Source organism: Odontesthes bonariensis, chromosome 3, assembly GCF_027942865.1.
Source record: "Odontesthes bonariensis isolate fOdoBon6 chromosome 3, fOdoBon6.hap1, whole genome shotgun sequence".
In the NCBI taxonomy this organism is placed as follows: Eukaryota; Metazoa; Chordata; class Actinopteri; order Atheriniformes; family Atherinopsidae; genus Odontesthes; species Odontesthes bonariensis.
In genome coordinates this window covers 8,765,284-8,787,056 of record NC_134508.1, presented here as the reverse complement: position 1 = coordinate 8,787,056, position 21,773 = coordinate 8,765,284, and the positions used below count along the sequence as shown (strand labels likewise).

Sequence of the window (21,773 nt, the reverse complement as noted above, 5' to 3'; positions counted from 1 at the left end):
TTCCTGGTAGATCACACAGATCTAGTTTCTATATCTTCAACTCTGAAAAAGTAGGATATTTGCAGCCAGTGCTATAAATTAATTACTACTGCATCCGACATCTAGTGATAAGTAAGCCAAATCAGTCTGAGACGAATCCCCAAGAAAAGGAATTTATGAGTGTTCAGAGATACTGTGAATATTAGGGGTGGGCGAAAAAATCAATTCATGAACATATCGCGATTATTTTTATTTTTATTTTTTTTATGGGATGATTTTAAAAATCGATTTTTCTCCCCTGAATCGATTATATTACGTCCAGAAAAACTTAATTAATTCATTACATTAAGTTATGTTAAGACTAGCCCACATTTATGCTGTGTGGACGTTTCAATTCATTTTGTAACTGTAAACTTTATAAAAATGCCTCTTTTTGTCTCAGTTGAAATGAATGTCAGCTGCTGGACTGACCGACACAGACTGATGTGCGTTGTTTATGGTAACGACATTCATTCTGGAAGTTTGTGATTCAACTTGTTTGTTTTTTAAGGAGGAAGAAAATTGCAATTACTGGTTATATCGGATCGCAATACTTGTAGAATCGCAACTATCAAGAATCGTGATACAAATCGAATCGTGACCAAAGCATATCGTCCCACCCCTAGTAAATATCTGGCCCCAGTTTATCTGTTTATCAGGTGTTTCCACTCACAGAAACTGAACCTGTTTTTGCTTTGAGACCTCATCCATCCATCCAAATGTTAAATATCCCTCCTCGTGGTTGGAGCCGGTCTTTGTCCTCTTGTTTTCTCTCCCTTCTGCTGCCCATTTTCCTAACCCTCCTACATCCATGCAAGCGGTCACACGTTCACACATCAGCATTCACACATCAGCAGTGCAGCCTGCAGGCCCGGTGGAAGCGAGGCGCCCAGCTGTCACCGCTTTCGGATTCGAGGCCGTTAATGGAGCGACGATAGGGCCGCCTGACGTCCACGAGCGTGAAGTGCCGAGAAGGTCCTCGCTCCTCAAACACTCGGGCAAAGACTCGCTCTTCCAGCCTCACCAGATGCCCATTTTATGCAAACATCCATCTACTTCACTTGTTATCACTTTCATTTCGCTCTCTTGCTTTCTCTGCCTCATTTTCTCTCGTAAAGCTGTGTTCTCTGCCTCCACTTGGATTTTTTTCCCCAAAAAACTGCGGCTTTTGACACATTTTAAAAAGAAATAAACTGATAAATCAAACAATTTCTCTTTGTGAGAGAAATTTCAAGTGAGAGCTTGGATTCCTCACTGCATCATTCACAATAATGTTAATTCAGAGAGTGATTAACGGATGAAATCTTAAGAAAACACGAGATTTTCCAGACCCTAACCGAACCAAACGATGAGTGAGCAAAAAACAGAATAAAATGTAGCTCACAAGGATGAAAGCCTGCTGCGTTAATGGAAAAATGAAATGGAAATAAAGCAATTGGCCCTGTTTCTGTCATGCTGTCAAGTGAATTCAAGGCCACTAATTCTACCCTGAATAAACTCAATCACCTGGTGTCATTAGATGCTGGTACGGGCTACATTTAGCGTTTGTCCTCTACTCACGGGCTGCTGGAATGTAATATACGACGACATATTCAGGCGCCTTTCAGGTCAAAGCGTAATGGCCGCCTTAAGCCTCGAGAAGAGCAAACTGTGGATTGTTCATGTGATTGCTTCATGGAAATGAAACGACCGTAACTGGAGCCTGAGGCAGGACTCATACCTACAATTGTGTCCATATGTTGGGGACATTTTATCCCAAAATAAAACACTTTGACCCTCAAATCTGGTGAAAAAAAGATTCAGTTTTCATCCCAAGTGCGATTCAAATGGTTGTAAATGTAGATTCACTGGTTTTCACCTCGTTTCCACGTTTTATTGCCTTCTGTTTTATCACGTTTGACGCTGTGAACCAGAAAGATATCCTCGAGCTCCAAAACACAGACACGGGCGCAAAGTGCTGAAATGTGTTTTGTGGTTGAAATGCTGTTAATCTGCTTTCCCCCACCAGTCAATATTCTTTTGTGCTGACTGTCATTCACAGTGACAGCCGTCCTCCGGTGTTTTTCGCCGTGTGCAGACATCGACGGTGGAAACTCGCCAGTAGCAACGCTGCCACAGACATCGACAGTTCTCTTAACAAGAACTATTGAAGAGTTTAGTGGTTGTGGGTCAATTTGCTCAATTTGCTTTAGTCTCAGTGTGGAAATCATGTGGAGACACAAAGACCAAAGAGAACATCACTTCCAAGTCCAAAGGTTGCTCAGCCTCGCATTTAACAGACAATTTAATAACTCAGGATCAATATGATGGATTTGCTTTTATTTGACAGCTCGAGGTGACTCTGGGTCAAACTCTGAAGCTCGCTGTTTGCTTTGGGAAGGAAATTCAAACGAAATATTAAACGTGTGTTGAACTCCATGCCCTATCGTGTCAGTTTGGCTTAACTAAAGTCCTTTTTCAATCAAGGACTCTTTTTAAACTTTATATTATGGATACTTGTAGTTTTAAATGTTTTAAATTGAGTTAAAAGAAGAAAATGTGCTGTATTTGGCCTCATAATATTAAAAAAGTAGGTGCTGAGTTTGCCCTCCAAGCTGCTCCAGCTGGTCTCTCTAAATGAATTTAAACATTCCAGATGTGGAAACATCTGACTGTAAGTGTGATGATTGCTGCCTTTATGGTTTTTATAGCGGTTAAATACAGTGGAACCGACCAGTCAGAGCAGACTTTTTAAAGTAAAATTAGTCTTTATAGATCACAAGATCTAAACTGGGTTCAACGACCACAGATCTATTCAACAAAAAAAGGGGATTCAAAGTGCTTTATGGGAAATATAAAGGCATTAAAAACGTGAGAGAGAGAGAAAAAGAGTTGGAAGTTATCAATGAAAGTGTGTCAGTTCAGTTAAATCAACTCATTAAATGCAGAGGTAAACAGCAAAGTCTTAAGAGTTGATGGTAGCCTGCAGTTATCTGAGAGTTTGTTCCACATATGTGGCCCATTAAAAACAGAAAGCAGCTTCTCTGTGTAGGGATGGGAATTGTTAAGAATGTAGCAATTCCGATTCCATTATCGATATCGATATGGTTCCTTATCGATTCTCTTATCGATTCTCACCCAGTTATATAAATGGTAAAAATGGCTTTGGTTGCAGTGACTTTAATTTCAAGTATGCACCAACATTTTGCACTCAAAGCTTAAGCTGAAAAACAGGAACTTTTTCAAATGAACATCGTGACATAAAATACAATGGCAATGAACAACTTTTGCACATCAACAGTTTTTGTGCAAAAATTTTTTGCATGTTTGCCTTTTCAGGAAGATACGAGACCTTTCAGGACTTAAAGGGATAGTTCGCCTCTTTTGACATGAAGCTGTATGACATCCCATATTAGCAATATCATTTATGAACATTTTCTTACCCCCTGCTGTGTCCTGTGAGCCGAGTTCCGGCCTCGTTTTGGCGTTGACAAAGGTAGTCCGGCTAGTTGGCTGGGGTTTAAAAAATAAAGTGTTTTGCTTCTCAAAACAATATGCGATCAGAAGAGTAATTTTAACACTCTGGGGTCTAATGCCCACCGGTGGGCATTTTTGACACATCTCCAAAAACACATCTGTAACTGTGAGTTTTTGTCATTCAAACATATAAGTGACACCATTAAAAACCTTGAAACTTCTAGTTTTCAAATATATATATTTTAAAATAAATGATATAGCTGGCCCTTTTTAAACAGAGTGAACAGAAATCTTTGGATTTTCTGTAGTCTCAGACTGCAGCAGCTTCCTAGGCCACACCTATCGCTATTCACATGTAAAGTACCAGGTGATTGTGTGGCTATTCACAGGTGAGAACACGCCCCATTCAGCCAGCATGTGGGGGAAGGCAGCAATGTCCTGCCAGTGACAGACAATTATCACATGGAGAGTGACAGGGGGGTGGGGGGAATCAGGGGTGTTACACACCCATCTAATTAGTAGTCAACTCTCAGAGACAATGCCTGGAGTTACAATTACTTTTTTACAGTTTGTGTGAAAACAAAAAAACATTTCTGACTGCACTTTTTACTTTTATGCAGCCAACACACTTGTTTACAAGGTTCAACCTTCAAAAGTCTTGGCTAGATATATTTATAGTGTGTTTTCTTGCACTGTTTGAAGACCTCTAAAACTTGTTTTTTTTGTACAGTTGTGTTTCCCCTCAATTTAAATAAAACTTGTTTGTATTAGATTCACTTCACTCTCATATTGTTTTTTGTTAGGCTTTTCAGAATACAACCATATGTGTCACTTTAGCATAGATGTTTACAGTTAGTTGAAATACTTGAAAATGTCAAGGTGGTGACAACTGCCTCAAAGTCTCTGAAAAGGCCTTAGACCCCAGAGGGTTAATTAATAAATTAATTTAATTACTTTCATCAACGCCAAAACGAGGCTGGAACTCGGCTCACAGGACGCAGCAGGGGGTAAGAAAATGTCCATAAATGATGTTGCTGATATGGGATGTCATACAGCTTGATGTCAAAAGAGGCGAACTATCCCTTTAAGGTGTCTCCAGCTGTGGAGAACATCCTCTCAGATGGAGGATGCTTGGACACAGAGATACTTCTCAGCTAAAGATGATAACATTGGCAATGTGTCCCTTTTCTGGCCCTAGTCTTGTCCTTTTTGATGAAATATAACCAAACTTTGGAGCGCTTCTGCCTCGATGCCATGTTGGAAACGTAACAAAATACGAAGCGTGCACGTCATCATGCAGATGCATCAGACGTTAGCAGAACCTATAAACGGGGTCGTTAGCCAGGCGGATGAACGATACCATGGAATCGATCTACTGGTAGCCGGTTTTTAATTATTCCCATCCCTGTCTCTGTGTTTGGTTTGACTCTGGGGACAGAAAGCAAACCTGAAGATTCATAACGTACCAGAAGAGCTGAGATGAAACCATTTAAAGCTTCTATAAAGCAGCTGAGGTAATTTAAAATCAAGATGTCAGGAACTGGAGCGATTTGATCCACTTTGGTCCTTTCATCCTTAAAATACTCCTCAGGTGAAAGTGGACTGGCTTCATAACTGACTTGATACGGCTGTGGAAGTTCATAATGTCCATAATGACCCAGATTTCTGGCCTGGTTTGTGGTTTTTAGCATTAGAGGTTGAAGTTGAGCTCACATTTTGAACCATTCTGCTTTGGTCTGACCTCTTGTTTGTCTCTCTGTGCCTGAAAGAAACTCTGGGTCATCCAGTTCTTTATCTGTTCAAGGCACCCAAGGATAAATGGGATAACCAACTGTACTCCTTCTTGTCTGCCTTCAGATTACCTACAAGGCCCTGAGCTCACTGGACCCGAGTGCTGATCTGACAACCCAGAGGGGTCGAGTGTTCAAGCTGAAGAATGAAACCCACCATCTGTTCGTGGGCCTGTACCCTGGAACCACGTACTTCTTCACCCTCAAAGCCTCCACCAACAAGGGCTTCGGTCCACCCGTCACCACCCGCATAACCACAAAGATAGCAGGTAAACGTGGGCGCTCGTTTGGTTTATTCTTTTGTTTCTGGTGCCGTTCGTTTGATCTTTTTCTCTTTAATGACTGAAAGACGCTGTGACGGAGCCTTGATTTTCACAATAAGTCAGTCAGTTTTTCTGTGAATGTGTCAGTCTGTGTTTTTGTTTGCGTCTCTCTTTGTCTGTCTGAGTGACCGTTTTTTTTTTTTTTGACATTCTCTCTCCATTTGCAATCCTGTTTATATCGGCTGCATCGGTCCACAGAAAATGTCAGAGGCACCGCCAAAAAAGGAACATTTTACTTTTGTCTCAAGAGCTCTGAAATGCCAGTTTTTTTTCTTATTGGTGAACAAGAAAAGCTCTTCATGCCTATTCCCACTGTTTGGAGAAGAGTGTCCTTTTGTTGTTTTAATGACAGAATGACTGATACGAAACAAAAACCCTTCACTGTCTCTCTTTGTGTATCCCTCTTTGCCCTTTTCATCTGACTCGCCCTGTCTATTCTTTCTTTGAGCTGCTTTTCCTTTTTCTCTTTCCTCCCTTCAGTTTCTCAGCTTCTTTTCTTCTCCCTTGTTTTGTTTCTTCGTCTTCCTCCACCGTTTTTTGTTCCATTCTTCTTTAATGACTCCAACCCTTATTCTGGTTCTGGCTGTCGCTGTGGCTAATTTCTCCTCATTGAGACAATTGTGACCTTTTTTTTTTTTTTTTTTTTCTTATCAGCGATCACAGCAGCTAAAAAAACAGACCACCACTCTCTTTATTGCTCCATGCAAAAAGCTTCACTGGACATTCATTTATGGGTTAACGAGCCTGCATCAGATATTGGGGGAACAGGTGAACCTACCGATGAGAAAAGTGGACGGAATAGCAGCAATCCCAGTGAGTTTGTGCAGAGGATCTGGGGCCAATACATACTTCAAAACCAAAGAAAAAACCTATATATGTCAGGTCCATAACTCTTAGCATCCACTTGAACCCCTTATTTTCCACTCTGCTTATTGGCAGCAGGTCTTTAGCAGCACAATAAGCTGCATCTGTAACATCACGATGTCTCTCAGACTTTGTGTCACACGGCGCTGGATAAAGCAGACTCTGTGGTCGGTCTTCTGCTGCTGCTGCACAGGCGCTGTTATCGGGGGAAGATTAGCACTTGTTCCGGACTGTGTTGGGAACAGTTAGCATTCGCTGTGCTCCAATGGGTGGCGCTGCTCCAGGTGATGAAACAGATTACCGTTTTTTTTTTTCCGGACTACAAGTCGCATCAGTCAAAAAATGCGTCATGAAGAGGATAAAAACATATATATATCTATGTCTATTGATGTAGATATATAGATTTATATATACATATATAAGTCGGAGGACCAGCCAAACTATGAAAAAAAAAGTGCGACTTATACTCCAGCAAATACGGTAGCGGTATTCCCCGTCTTTGTCGGAACATGTGCTCGATATTCGCAGTGCACGCTACTCTGTTTGGTGTCAGACTTAAAAAAAACCCAAAATACCTCCACACCACCGAACTTTTCGGGCCCTTCTTATCAACGATGTCATCAATGATGTCATCCCTTACGCCTTGGGCTGCATCTTCTGTCGTTTCTTCAGAGGGGGCACTCGTTTTCTGTTTTTATGCAGCTGCTGCAGCACAAACAAACACGCCACGGCTAGCTGCTGGCATGGCTCTATTCCAGCCACCTGATTGGTTCAGCGCGGCGCAACTCTCGTTGTCATTGGCTGTTTGTGTTGTCTGTCAAACGATGGATGAATGGAATCTATGAAAAAGTATATCGACCATGTTTCATATCTCTATCGAGGAAAAGTTATTCCTCGATATCGTTTTATCGCCCAGCCCTGCCTACAAATAGACTGAAAAGGTACAATAAAATGTTTGGCGGGTGGTGGTATATCACCATCCCCGCATCTAAGAATGTGCACCAAGCATCTTTACGCTACCCTGTTAACTTAAACACAAGGAAGATGGAAGATCGTGGAGCCTGTAGACCTTCTGAAAGTCTGCTTAAAGATGTGTGCTAACCCTACTGGTACCATCACAGGGGCATTAAGTGATGCACACCATAGCTAAAGTGATCCCAGATATGTTTGACTACAAGTTGAACAATGGAAACTGCAGCAAGGATATAGACAGAGCTAGGATCCAGACTGATAAACACGTGATGGCAAACCAACTGGACATTGTGGAGGTCGACAGACTTGCAGAAGAAGGCGGCAGGAGTGACGGATGCAGCAACATCGAGAAGCTCAAAACTACCAAGTGCCGAAGGAGGATGTGGGAAAAGTGAAAGCAACATGGGTACCAGTGGTAATCAGAGCTCTTGGTGCTGTGACTGGGGAGAGCAGCCCCAACAGATTCCAAGAACAACATCGGAGATCTATGAACAGAAGAGTGCCGTCCTAGGAACATCTAGGAGACTGCGTAGAACCCCAACACTATCAGTTAAATCAATGATCAATTTAATACTATCTGCTTTTTTTTTTTAAATAAACCAGAATGTGATAAAGTAAAGATGCTACTCATCACACCTTGGGGATTCAACTTATGTCTAAATTAGCAATTGAATGATGAGTTCTTGCTGTTAAGCCCTCATTGAACTACAATCCAAAGTTCCATCAGAAGGTTACAAGCGTTGTCCTTCCTGTCAACACCCAGAGTGATTTTTAGAATGACCTTTCTGCCGATATTACTCTCCTCTATGGCCCCTACTGATCTTAACATGTTGCTAAGAGTGAGGAAAAAACCCACTCACGTGAAAGATATCTCTCCTTTCAAATGTCACGCCATCCCTAATCCTCATTATCTCATCCAGGGCCCAAAGGACGCAGGGATTTAAATTAAATGCTGTAGACAGATAGAGATGGATGGTCAGAGGAGGAGAAGGGGGGGTTAGACCGTGTTAATAACCTACATGTCGTACCAATCACGGCATATGTGTTGATGTTTTACTCAAACGGGAATTTATTCTGCACCTCCGATGTGAGGGCAGGACTGATGTGAAATTAAAAACCTGAATGTCTGTCAGGCCCTTACTGGACCTTTCATTTTGTTTTCCTTTGAAAATTACACAGAAATACGACCAGAATGTTTCTTTATGGAAGTCAAATTTGATGGATTTGCAACCTTTAGTAAACCTCTGGTTTTGAGCCGTAAGTTACTTTCAAGAATTCCCCGTCTTTGAATTTTAAGATCTGAAAATGTGTCGTTTCAGCCCCCATGATGCCAGAAAATGAGTCGGAAACTCCACTCAATGAGACGGAGACGACTATCACCATCCTTCTGAAGCCTGCCCAATCCCGCGGGGCACCTATCAGGTAATTTCTTAACAATGTCCTATTAATATTTTAATTTTTTACCCTTAATTCTAGTTTTTTACCCTTTCTTTCTTCACCCTATTGTTACCTCTACTTAAAGTCATCACGTCCATTTAATCTCATGCTCCTTCATCTCTTTCCACCCACTTTCCTCATGTTCCTCAAGGGGCTCTTTCACAGCCATTAAAGTCAGTAACACATATAAGTCCAATTTGTATGCAAAGGAACTCGGGGAATGAGGAACCAGTGAAACTTACCATTAGTCACTTGTGTTTTTTAGCTTTTTAGCTGCTGCTTTATGAAGATGGAACTTTTTTGTGGTCACTGGAAATCTTCCTGCTTTAAATCCAGGTTTCCCAGCAAACAACATAAGTTATAAGAATAAAAGAAATACCTATAAAACACAGATAAGCCCTTTTCATACATGAGAAATGTCTTCTTCAATCTGTTCAAATGATTCAGTAAATGTTCCTTCCGCTTGGAGAGCCACCGTTTTGGTGCCAATTCTTTATTTGTAAAACGGTTTAAACAGCTCCATTATCAACTTAAAAAGGTTATCTGTCAGATTCCTCTGAACAGCTGCTGAGGAGCAAAATTCATTTGTGTTACTGAGTGTTTGTCCGTTAGTGCGACTGCATTAGCTCAGACTTTCTGTGTTAGAAACTATATGTATATGTTATTAGGGCCAACTAGTCAGATAACTGCGTGGAAATGTTACAGAAAATCTGTTACCAGTGATAATGGTGCCAATATGTACATTTGTATATATTGTTATTTTTAATCACACCACCTTAAGTGGTGCTGGAAAATTGCCCTTTTCTTTTAGGGTTGAGGCCCATTACAGTTTTAAACAATAACCAGGGTTTCCTCTGTCACCTTGAGAGGAGGGTTGCCCCATTTGTGGGTTTGGTTAGGTTTAGGGCAAAAGGTCAAGGCAAGGCCATAGATAAGCCTTTATAGCCAAAGAGGACTCACTTAAGGGGTTCAGAGTGGTTAGGTTTAGGTAACAGGCCGGGCAAGGGCCTGAGTTAAAAGAGGATTCCGACATGCGGGTTCAAGGAGGTTAGGGTTAGAAAAAGAGTTCAAGCGTAAGGGGATTCAGTCGTACTCGAGAGTACTCGACTAAATGAAAATTAGGACTATCTGAAGCTTTTCTCATTTAGCCCTTTTTGGATAAGTGGTGTCCAGTTTAGCAAACCAAACCTTCTCAGCCCTCCTTCTTTGGGGGGCTGCCACCTGGGGTTGGCCAAAAATATCCAAAATGAGCTGCCTAAATGTTAAGAGCTCATCCCTACTGAAAATGATGGGGTTAGCGTACACAATCATGCAAAAAACACACGCACAACATTACCAGCAAGCGCAGTACCGGGGCAGCCATCCGCTGCGCCATCAGTCTTTTCAACATCTGGAGCGGACTTATGATCCTGGTAGCCGAGCAGGAGAAGCCTGTTGTTTTCTGCCGTCTCTTTACCAGGAAATAAAGTGCTATGAAGTCACCCTCATCTCATCCTCTTATCCGGCTTACATCAAGCAGACTTTCATGTGCAGAAACTGTTCCTCGTAGTTCATAAGCAGACTCTTAGACGCTCTTACGCAGCCGGTTAATGGCAGCCAGTCATGTCTCTTTAGCGTAACTTTATCAAACACACTCGAGCTTCAATCCTTCCAGCCGGCAGCTCACTGTACTCACTTGTTTAAAACAAAACCCAGCTGATTTACTTCTTCTGCTTCTCTCACATTTCCAACCAGCGTGTTTTTTAATTAAAAGTTCACTTTGAACATGTGATCTCATCCATTTAATTGTCATATGGGAGAACATTATTCTCGCTTGCCTTTAGGGAAATAACAGCTACTACCAGACTGCGTCGAGCATATACATCACTTCAATTTGGACTCGGGGAAATGGAATTGTGCAATTTGACTGTGGGTCGGTGGTTTAGTGTTAATTTCTGTGAATCCCATGCTATACATCACCATTAACCACTAACACATGGCGAATATATCTTCTTTTAGATTATCTCTCTTTATCAGCCCGAGATGAGCACCTTAATGTGTTTTCTTATTTGTGTTTTGTGCAAGTATATGATGTCTTATGAGTCAACAGATGTACACTGAGGGAAAAGTCATCTGCTGGTTAATATGCACGCAAACTCTTTTGCTGAAATTGTGTTTTATGTTTTATTTGGACACCTGATGCTCAGGAGCTCAGATAAGAAATGTTTTCCCAAAATGGCAAAGCTGAGAGGAGCAGCTGTGACGTGCACTCTCAACATGTACACACTCTAATGCAAGCGTGCACACAACCACATGAATCTGAAAAGGTGAACAGTGGCTGTCGATGGACAGATTTAGTTTGAGATACACTTTAATAGTTCAACATATTAAAAGTAGAGCTAGATATGAAATCAGTGACCCCAAACCTGGTATTAAAATCACCAAGTGCTTTACAACAAAATGTTAGAGCATAACAACAAAAAAATAACCAAAAATCAAGTATAAAAAGTTGAGATTTAGCTGCTTTTCAGAGGGAGATGAAAAAAGCCCTGTCTCCTTCTCAGCCTTTTGTGATGCAGGCCCTGATCACATGACCTCAGCAACCTGCTGGGGATGCATGGAGGTAAAAAGTACTCTGAAGTGTGCTGGCCTCTGTCCTGCAGAGCTCTAAAAGTCTAAAACCAGTAAGGTGGACTCTGAAGTTAATGGGAGGCAGTGCAGCCGAATTGGCAACGGTGTGACACGTGGATACTTAGAGGCAGAGGTGGGTAGAGTAGCCAAAAAATTGTACTCAAGTAAAAGTACCGTTACTTCAGAATAATATGACTCAAGTAAAAGTAAAAAGTAGTCATCCAAATAATTACTTAGGAAATGTTTAAAACATATGTAACCCATATGTAACCTAAAAACAAACATTCACCTATCCATGGGGGGGGGACAATGTATTTAGGAAACTTACCGCTACATGTTTCCTCAAGTTAGATGTTGAGTTTCTGCTGAAATGTGCGTTTGTTTTGGTTGACACAGAAGACACATAATGTAGCTGCTGTTTCTCACTCTTTGTAAGGTAAACATGCTTTCAGTATGAGGCCTCGTCTGTGTTTTCATTTCCCACCGTTGATTCTGACATTTTTCATCTGTTTCTTTGTTTGTTTGCTACGACTGCTAATGCTAAAGCTAACCCGTCCGGCCGCTGAGATTGAGTATGGTCACGTGACCAGACTGCACGGCTACGTCTGATTGGTGGGACACAGTCAGGTGGTAGAGCCTTTGGTGGAAGTCTCTCTCTCTCTGTCAGAATAAAACATTAAAATGAGGCGTACGCGGGGGGATAAAAATAATGAGGCGTAGAATACCAAAGAGGTAAGAAGAAAAGTAACCAGCTCATTGTAGCCTAATGAGTAAGAGGACAGTTTCTTCTGCACAAATCTACTCAAGTAAAAGTAAACAGTATAGTGGTTTAAAACTACTCCTGGAAGTATAGTTTTTTTCAAAAACTTACTCAAGTAAATGTAATGGAGTAAATGTAACCCGTTACTACCCACCTCTGCTTAGAGGATTTAGTTTGAAGCCTCTCAGCAACGTTCTGAACAAGTGAACAAAGAGTTACAATAATTCAGACGTGATGAAATAAATGCGTGATGAAATAAATGCATGAATAACAATTCCCAGTTCAGAGTGACGCAGTGAGACTTCACTTTGCAATATTTCTTAAGTGATAAAACCAAGAGCGAACCAGAGATTTGACATGATAGAGTCTAAGCATCAATGCAAGATTAAGAGAGCTGTATAACTGTATGTCATCCGCATTGCTGTGATAGGAAATGTTCTTAAAAAGAGCTCAAAGGCAGCAGACGACCGAAACCGTAAAGGCCCCAAAATGGAACCCTGTGGCACACCGTCGACAGGAGAGTGGAAGAGGACCTGTACTTAGAAGCAGCCACAGATGATGATCATTCAGATAAATATGACAGTAACCACCCAAAAGCTGACCCCAGTACACCTACCCAGCATCTCAGCCTGTCGAGTATGGTCGCGATGGTCAACGGTATCAAAGGCGGAACATTCTCCCGCATCACTTTGCATGAAAAATGTCACTGGAGACGCTAATTACAGCCTAAATATATCCAAAACAACTGGAATAAAGTAAAATATCTTTAGTTTCTGAAACTTTTAGCAAAGGTTGTAAATATCACAAAGAAGAAGCACAATAACAGACACGTATGTTTGAAAACATACGCACACACGGGGTTGGTTCTTTTCTCCATATATTAGGATCATTGTGCAGCCTGTGAAAGCCATTAATTTGGAATGGATATTTGGCCAGAAAGGCAGAAATGGCAAAGAGAGTGACATCAAGAGTGCAGGAGAGACTCATCTTTGGTCATCAGCAATTATTTTTTATGAAAGCTGCCAAACGGGAACTGGGGATAATTGGCTGCGGCTCCCCCTTCACAGAAACATACATTTCCCTAATTGCATATAATTGTGAAGTGAGTTCTTGGCGTGGAGGATGGAGGTAATTGCAGAGGGCCGCTGCGTTTGTCCTGACCGCTGAAGGAGCCCTCAACCACTAAAGCCTTTCAGAGCATAATGGAAACGCAAAGACAGACACACGAACCTCCATTTGAGTGTATAAAACACATATTTACACGCGTGTTTGAATACACACAAGCATAGACACACCTGCTGAAGCTAATACAATGAAGCTAACCTGCTGAAGTAAATCCTTTCACACACTTATGTTTGATTCATACCGCGTTGCTGAGTCGGCACAATGCATGATCTGTTGGGTACTTAAGAAGTTTGCTTCCAAAAAAACATCCAACTTGTTCTTCCAAGTGACCTCTGGAAGAAATGATCCTCCCCTGCATTTCTCTAAGGATTCTTTATAGTTCTCAGCTCTCTCTGGCTAACTTTTAATTTGTTGCCAAATTATATAAAGCACTTTTGAGATTAAAACTCTTAAAGTGGCATCACGGGGATGCCAAACGCACTCATTTGTATGTAACATGCTCCATTTCACAGCATCTGTCTCGACTGTGTTGATTCAAACCTTGAAATTTCCCTGTTAAATCTGAATCTGAAGCCGTTATAGCCAAAGAGGACTCACTTAAGGGGTTCAGGGTGGTTAGGTTTAGGACAAAAGGTCAAGGCAAGGCCATGAATAAGCCTTTATAGCCAAAGAGGACTCACTTAAGGGAGCTCGGAAAGGTTAGGTTTTTAGGCTAAAGCTCAAGGCAAGGCCATAAATAAGCCTTTATAGCCAAAGAGGACTCACTTAAAGGGTTCAGAGTGGTTAGGTTTAGGGCAAAAGGTTTGCCACCTCTGAAAGGAGATAAAAAGGTTAACAGATACGGCATCTTTTAAGAAAACCTTTTTTCCGTACCGTTTTTGCAGCTCTTACCAGCTCGTCGTGAAGGAGGAGCGCAAATCTAAAACTCGCCGCGCCGCCTCTGAAGCTCCCGAGTGTTTTTCTGCGCCCGTCAGCTTCCGCAACGCCTCCGTCTTGGACTCGGCGTACTACATCGCCGCCGAGCTGCCGCCGTCCAGCCTCACGGTGGTGCAGCCCTTCACGGTCGGGGACAACAAGAGCTACGGTGGTTTCTGGAATCCACCGCTGTCGCCTGCAAAGAGCTACAGCATCTACTACCAGGCCATGAGCAGAGCCAATGGGGTGAGTCTCCAAGATTTTTTTTAGGGGTCATTTAGCTCCATGAGATGAATTGGGGAAAGAGGTATTGTTATTTAGCCATGAAACAGTTTAAACATGTCCACTTTTCTTCCTGAAAGCTTATATCTGATGTAATTAGAACATTTTCTGACTTTTCCTGCCCCCAGGGTGTACTTTAAAAACACTGTGGCAGACTTTTAGCCAGATTCTATCACCCAATTAGTCTACAATTCACTTTCAAGGTGAACAGACGGAGCTTTATCACCTTTCATCTGGGCTGACGGAACTTAAAAAAAAAAAAAAACGTTTAAATCAACAGTGGAAACTAAAAGAAAAGAATTCTTGCTCTCTCAGCTCAAAGTGTCGGCTGATCTTAAGGGAGAGATAATCCATTGTTCCCACTTTAAAAGTCTTTGATGGCTGCTGGGGGTTTTAAATGTAAAGCAGCAGCTGTTTGAATGCCCGTCAACAGGGAAAATTAAAAGTTGCTTTGGGTCATAACTAGGGCTGGGCAACGATTAAAATTTTTAATCTAATTAATCACATGATTTCCCTGATTAATCGCATTTGTATGGAAAATCCAAAAATGAATCCAAAAGTAGTGTTTAGCTTTTAGCATTTAGTTTTATTTTAAATGTGCTGCCATATGAATGAAAGTGCCATAACATTTGTTGTGCAAACACACTTTTAACATCAGCATCTTTCTGTAGTTTTTATGTAGAAGCCTCGCTCCACTGTCTGTTTCCTTGAATGACTTGCTGCTATCAGTTGTGTGTTTGCCTTTAAGTGATATTTTAGACTGGAACTACTACGCTGAGAAGACAATTCAACTTGGCAGAGTTTACAGATGACTTTGGTTCTGTCGACTTCGCCGTCTGGAAGAACTTAAAGGATAAGACCGGTTTTTTGACATTGGGCCCTTGATTTCACATTATAACATGATGTTCTACTCACCCCTGCGTGTTGTTGAACATTTGGAGCTGTTCCGAAGATATTCGCGAGGCGTCTGGCTGCTCTCTTGAGATATTCGGCCATGAAACGGTTTCCTATGGGCAAGCTTATACAGGCACAAACTATGCTGTTTATAATTTATTAATTACTCTACACTAGCACTGATAATGTGGAGGTGCGTCGCTTACTTAAAAAAATCCGGGTTATTGTAATTTTGATTTTTTTTTTGTCGTAAAGTGGGTGTTACTGACGTCCTCGTCGTGCTACTGCCACAGACAGCCCACAGACCTGCTGCCTATTTATTCATTCGGCTAAAATTCAAAATTAGTAACCCGGATTTTTTTAAGTAAGCGACGCACCTCCACGTTATCAGTGCTAGTGTACAGTAATTAATAAATTATAAACAGCATAGTTTGTGCCTGTATAAGCTTGCCCATAGGAAACCGTTTCATGGCCGAATATCTCAAGAGAGCAGCCAGACGCCTCGCGAATATCTTCGGAACAGCTCCAAATGACCAACAACAAGCAGGGGTGAGTAGAACATCATGTTATAATGTGAAATCAAGGGCCCAATGTCAAAAAAATCCTTAAAAATGAAAATGGCCGAGTAAAAGTTCCGTACCCTTCTCCATGTTTGGTGGATCCGCCGATTACTATCTTTTCCGGTTCCGCAGCAGACAGCAACAGACTTTTACAATATTAACATAAATAATAAAACAGGGCTGCTGCATGTTGTTCCCCCTCTCTCTGCCCCCTGCTTCCTGTCTCTCTGAACTTCCCTATCCATTAAAGGCACAAAAGCCCCCCAAGAAATTAAAAAATAAAAATAAAAAAATGCGTTAATGCGCGATAAATATATTTATCTGCGTTAAATAATTAACGAATTAACGCAAAAATAACGAGTTAACTCACCCAGACCTAGTCATAACAGAAGAAAAGTCTCTCCTGGACCAGAATGCATCTGTTGGTGCCTCCTGCTGTCTGCCACTACAACACCACCCCCTCCACCCGTCCACCCCCTTTTTATAAAGCCTTTCACAACTCCAAAGCTCTTCTGCTTTTTGAATTTCCAAAATACCCCAAACTCCTGCGAGGAGTTGTTTTTAATTTTCCACTGCCGTAACCACGGTAACTCGGTTTGGAGAGCGAGACCCGGTGAGCCGGCCAATGTCGTGATGTAATATCCTCCTCTGGGAGGCAGATTTCCCACAATGCACTCCCGTTAAAGAAAGGACTGTGTGCAAGTGGGTGTGAGTGAGGGGATTCTTGCATGACTGAACAGCCGGATGAGTATGCATTTATAGTGCTTTTTGCTTGTGCACGCCGCTCGTGCACGTGTGTTCATATTTGATTGGATCTCGGTCAATCCAATCAGAATGAGGTTTGTTTGGATCATGGAGTGGAAAATTGTGGGTGTGCTGGTGAAAAGTAAATATAAAAGCAAGTGGACCTGTGCAGCGACCGTATCCCAGATGATTTGATGAAGAAGTTGGGCATTCACACACACTCCTACAAGCTCATGAATATGTTAATGTATTCTGCTTTATTCGAAATAGAAATGGTTTGTGATTTTTTTTTTTTTTTTTTTTTTTTTTTTTTTTTTTTTTTTTTCTAGGTTCATATAAACATTAAAGATTTTAATGGAAACTGAATTCTAAATATGTAATTAATACAAAGTGAATGAAATCAAACATGTTAGTCTAGTAGGGGTCCCAATGTCCCTGAGACGAAATTTTTTTTTGGGACCCTTAAGGTGTCTACTTAAGATTTGTGCTCGTTGCCCGGGTCAACTAATGTCCAATGGGGTTTTTTTTGGCTGCCATTTTGAATTTACGTCCACACAAATGGCAAAAACACCAATAAAGCGCCAATTTTCAAAAGTCCTAAACCAGACATCGTACAAAGACAAATGAACACACCTTTTTTATGTCCCTCTAAAGTTTCTTGTCAGTGAAAAGAGATAAGAGATGAAATAAAGATCAGATAACGCAGAGGTTTCAACTAGTTCAGGCTAACAGTCATGGAAAGGTCTAAAAAAAAAAACACTTTACTGCTTTGCGACAGATGCCTCTTACATGTTGCTATGACCAGAATGTTAGCCGATCTGTGAATTTAGGTCAAAGTTTGTTTGTATCGTGCATTCAAAACAACCACAGTTGACTAAAGTCCCTCAAAAAGCTGAAAAAATATAGTCAAAAGACGATGTTTCAGCAGGTAACGAGTGTTTTCAAACCTGCTTGTATTGCGTCTTCGAGCTCCAAACTGTGCAGCAGGGAACGAAATAAAGAAGATAAACGAGTGCTTGGGGATTCTTCTTCTTCAGCTGTGTCCATTCCGAGCATAAACAGGAAGAGACGCTATTCAAACGGTTTGTTTTAACTTCTTCATTATTTACAGCTGAAATAGGAATTATAGGTGATATTTAGTCAGTCAAGGATTTGTGTTTATCTGCATTTCTCACAAAGCGCTTTGATTCGTCTAATTTCTTTGCCGTCAGTAATTTTTTTTTAAGAGTAGGTGTCACTTTTTTCTGCAGTGGCAGATGTCTCGTATCGAACACAAACCCCTAATTTACATTTTAGAGGACTCGGTTGGTTTCTGTTAGTTTGATCCCATGGATGAAAGTGTGTTTCCTCTTCTTGGATAATCCCACTCATGAGATCCACCTGTCCATCAAGGAGAATGTGTCTCCTTCCTCTCCTTTAATTTTCTGTCACCGTCTCCCTGGAGAACGTTTAGAAGGAATTGTTCTCTCATTCCACCCACTCTTCGTGTTTTTGTTGCCCACGTCTGCTTTCCTCTGTCTTTGCTTCGTCTTCTTCTAACTGAAAAAAGCCAGTTACATGTTTTTAACGTCTAATTTCCCTTTCTCATAATTTCTCCCATCAAATTTTCCTTTTTCCCATAATATCACATCTTAGTCTGTCACTTCTTTCCTCTCATTTAAAGCTTCAATCCTTATTATGTTGCCCACTACTCTATTTATTTCCTTTCTTTTGTCTTTTATTACCCAAATCCCTCTCACTTTGGGTATATCTCTAGGTTTTTACCTATTATTCTCCTCTTATCTCAAACCTTCCACTGTTTCTTTTGTCTTTTATTAACCAAATCCCTCTCACTTTGGGTATATCTCTAGGTTTTTACCTATTATTCTCCTCTTATCTCAAACCTTCCACTGTTTCTTTTGTCTTTTATTAACCAAATCCCTCTCACTTTGGGTATATCTCTAGGTTTTTACCTATTATTCTCCTCTTATCTCAAACCTTCCACTGTTTCTTTTGTCTTTTATTAACCAAATCCCTCTCACTTTGGGTATATCTCTAGGTTTTTACCTATTATTCTCCTCTTATCTCAAACCTTCCACTGTTTCTTTTGTCTTTTATTAACCAAATCCCTCTCACTGGGTATATCTCTAGGTTTTCACCTATTATTCTCATCTTATCTCAAACCTTCCACTGTTTCTTTTGTCTTTTATTAACCAAATCCCTCTCACGTTGGGTATATCTCTAGGTTTTTACTTATTATTCTCATCTTATCTCAAACCTTCCACTGTTTCTTTTGTCTTTTATTAACCAAATCCCTCTCACTTTGGGTATATCTCTAGGTTTTCACCTATTATTCTCATCTTATCTCAAACCTTCCACTGTTTCTTTTGTCTTTTATTAACCAAATCCCTCTCACTGGGTATTTCTCTAGGTTTTTACTTGTCCTTCCTTTTTTGATCCCAACCTCCTTTACTAACTCAATCAACCCCACTTATTTCTTTATCAGCCAAGTATCCCCTCTTGTTATACTACTACCTGTTTTCCCCTCTTCCTAATTGTTTTCCTCCCACTCTCTCCATTTTCCTCCCCCCTCTGGGATCAAATCAGTCTGATGCCACCCTCTCATCTCACATCATCGTACCAGTTTTTCGGCACTAAGCACATTAAAACTCCTCACCAATGGCAATCTAAACGTCTCCCTCGATGTTTTGTGATGTCACACAACCACACACACACACAAACCCACCAGAGTAAAGTGCCTCAGGCTGTAAGTAAGAGCGGGAGTGATTTGGGAATTTGGGATAAGGAATGATTGTGGTTTGGGGAATAAAGGTCTAAACGGAGTGAAGACGATATAATACCGGAGGCAAAGATTGAAGCCAACGGGGGAAAAGTGAGATAAGTGAGAAAAGACGGAGCGGAAATATTATGATGCGGTTTGATAGACGAAAAAAAAGCAAAGACTTTTACACGGTGGGCTTTTGCTGCTTAAACATAACCTCAAACCGAAGTTAGACATGAGCTCTTGTCTCTGGTGTCGCAGTGTTGGGAGTCTGGCCGCCCACTCCGAGCCCCTCCCTGTGATACTGCCACAACCCACGGATACTGAAACTCGTCTCGCCTACGAGCACAATCCACCCAGGAGTTATTTTTGTCACAATAGTGTGATTGGAAGGAAAAACATCAGTTATAATAACTGTAATTGCAAGGAGATGGAGTTGCCTGATTTGTCAGAGAAGCAGGAGCAAAAAAAAAGGCTAAAAGAAAGAGCAGAATGGAAGGAAAATGCATCCAAAGTTACTGTCATTAATATTTGTCCCAGTGAGAATAACTGAAGCTCATCTTTCTTTCTTGGACCACTGAGCCACCTTTTATCCACAACAGTGGAAGCTCGTCCTGGGTTCCAAACCACACACAAAGAATCACGCTTATAATACGCTTATATTTAGACCAAGATTACCTGTTGGGAGTCACAGGTAGCACCTATTATGATCAGATGGTGCTACCAGTAGGGGAAAACCACGAGCTGTACTGTACTTTGTGTAGTTGCATTATACTATTCAATGGGGGGTAAAAAAAAAAGCTATGAAGGTTCAATTGAAGTAAGGAGATTTAACTGGTTTAGCATAGATAGATAGATAGATAGATAAATACGTTATTCATCCCAATTTGGGAAATTATTGTGTTGCAGCAGCGTACAGTATAAAAGATATGTAAACAGAGATATTTTCTATGTCGTCATCTTTTGTGCCCCCAAATGAAAACCGTTAAAAACTAAGCAAAGTGATTACGACAGTAGTGTCATATTTAATAGCAAAAGACTATAATGTACCACAGTCTTGTGATCCAGACTTTTATTTGGTTTGGTATAGTCACAGATTTTGGTTTTACAGTCATGGTTTTTATTTAATTACAATGGTTTATAGCCCTATGACAACATTAAATGGCACGATTGAGTTTAGAGCAGAAAGAAACTCACTTCTTACTCATTAAAACAGATGAGAGCATCAGTTTAAATAGATGAAATATCAGAGGAAATGGAGGACAGAAAAAGTATTTTGAATAGAGGAGTAAATAGGAAAAACTGAAGAGGATGAAGCAGACAGGGACAAATGGGCCAAGAAATGGCACAAAACAGAAGGAGACAGTGGCATACATGGAGAAACATACCTTCTGCTCTATGAAAAATGCTGCCAGACACCTTTTTTTTTGACAAATAAAAAAGCCTTGAAAGGTTGGCTAAGGTGCCCTGCCAATCAGTGTCATTCACTCTCTCACACACACACACACACCCCCACCCTACAGGCCACAGAGTGCCAGTTTTGGAGGTCTCGGCAAGAGATTTCACCAACTGACAGTCGGTGTCAATCAAGATGCACTCAGATGACAACAAAATCCCTAAAAGCAGTTTTATTGTGTGTGTCCGTTGGTTGGGAAGGCACATATCTTTGGTTCGCTGGCAGGTGCTGATAAATTTGTTCAGATTCATAGAGGTGTTTGTGCGTATTTGTGACAGTCGGATTTCTTGTTAGTTGTTTGAACCTTTTAATACAAGAAAGAGCTTAAGCAAAACTTTGAGGGAGCAAAAAAAACGGTGCCCAGAACAAAACGAACAAATAGCTTCTCTGGCTAATAGCTTCCCTGGCTAATAGCTTCCCTGGCTAATAGCTTCCCTGGCCAATACCTTCCCTAGCTAATACCTTCCCTGGCTAATATCTTCCCTGGCTAATACCTTCCCTGGCTAATATCTTCCCTGGCTAATACCTTCCCTGGCTAATAGCTTCCCTGGCTAATAGCTTACCTGGCCAATACCTTCCCTGGCCAATACCTTCCCTGGCCAATACCTTCCCTGGCCAATACCTTCGCTGGCCAATACCTTCCCTAGCCAATACCTTCCCTGGCCAATACCTTCCCTGGACAATACCTTCCCTGGACAATACCTTCCCTGGCCAATACCTTCGCTGGCCAATACCTTCCCTGGCCAATACCTTCCCTGGCCAATACCTTCGCTGGCCAATACCTTCGCTGGCCAATACCTTCGCTG

The 21,773-nt window shown here is 41.2% G+C and overlaps 1 protein-coding gene across 10 annotated transcripts in view; it reads left to right on the top strand.

Moving 5' to 3' along the window:
- The window catches only part of ptprt (protein tyrosine phosphatase receptor type T), a 427,933-nt gene that overhangs the window by 242,831 nt on the left and 163,329 nt on the right, over window positions 1-21,773 (top strand). For all 10 annotated transcript variants that reach the window (XM_075460193.1, XM_075460191.1, XM_075460192.1 and 7 more), the window contains exons 12-14: window positions 5,332-5,533; window positions 8,743-8,845; window positions 14,240-14,516. In XM_075460193.1, coding sequence (XP_075316308.1) covers window positions 5,332-5,533; window positions 8,743-8,845; window positions 14,240-14,516 — 582 coding nt within the window. The remainder of the gene's footprint in view (window positions 1-5,331; window positions 5,534-8,742; window positions 8,846-14,239; window positions 14,517-21,773) is intronic.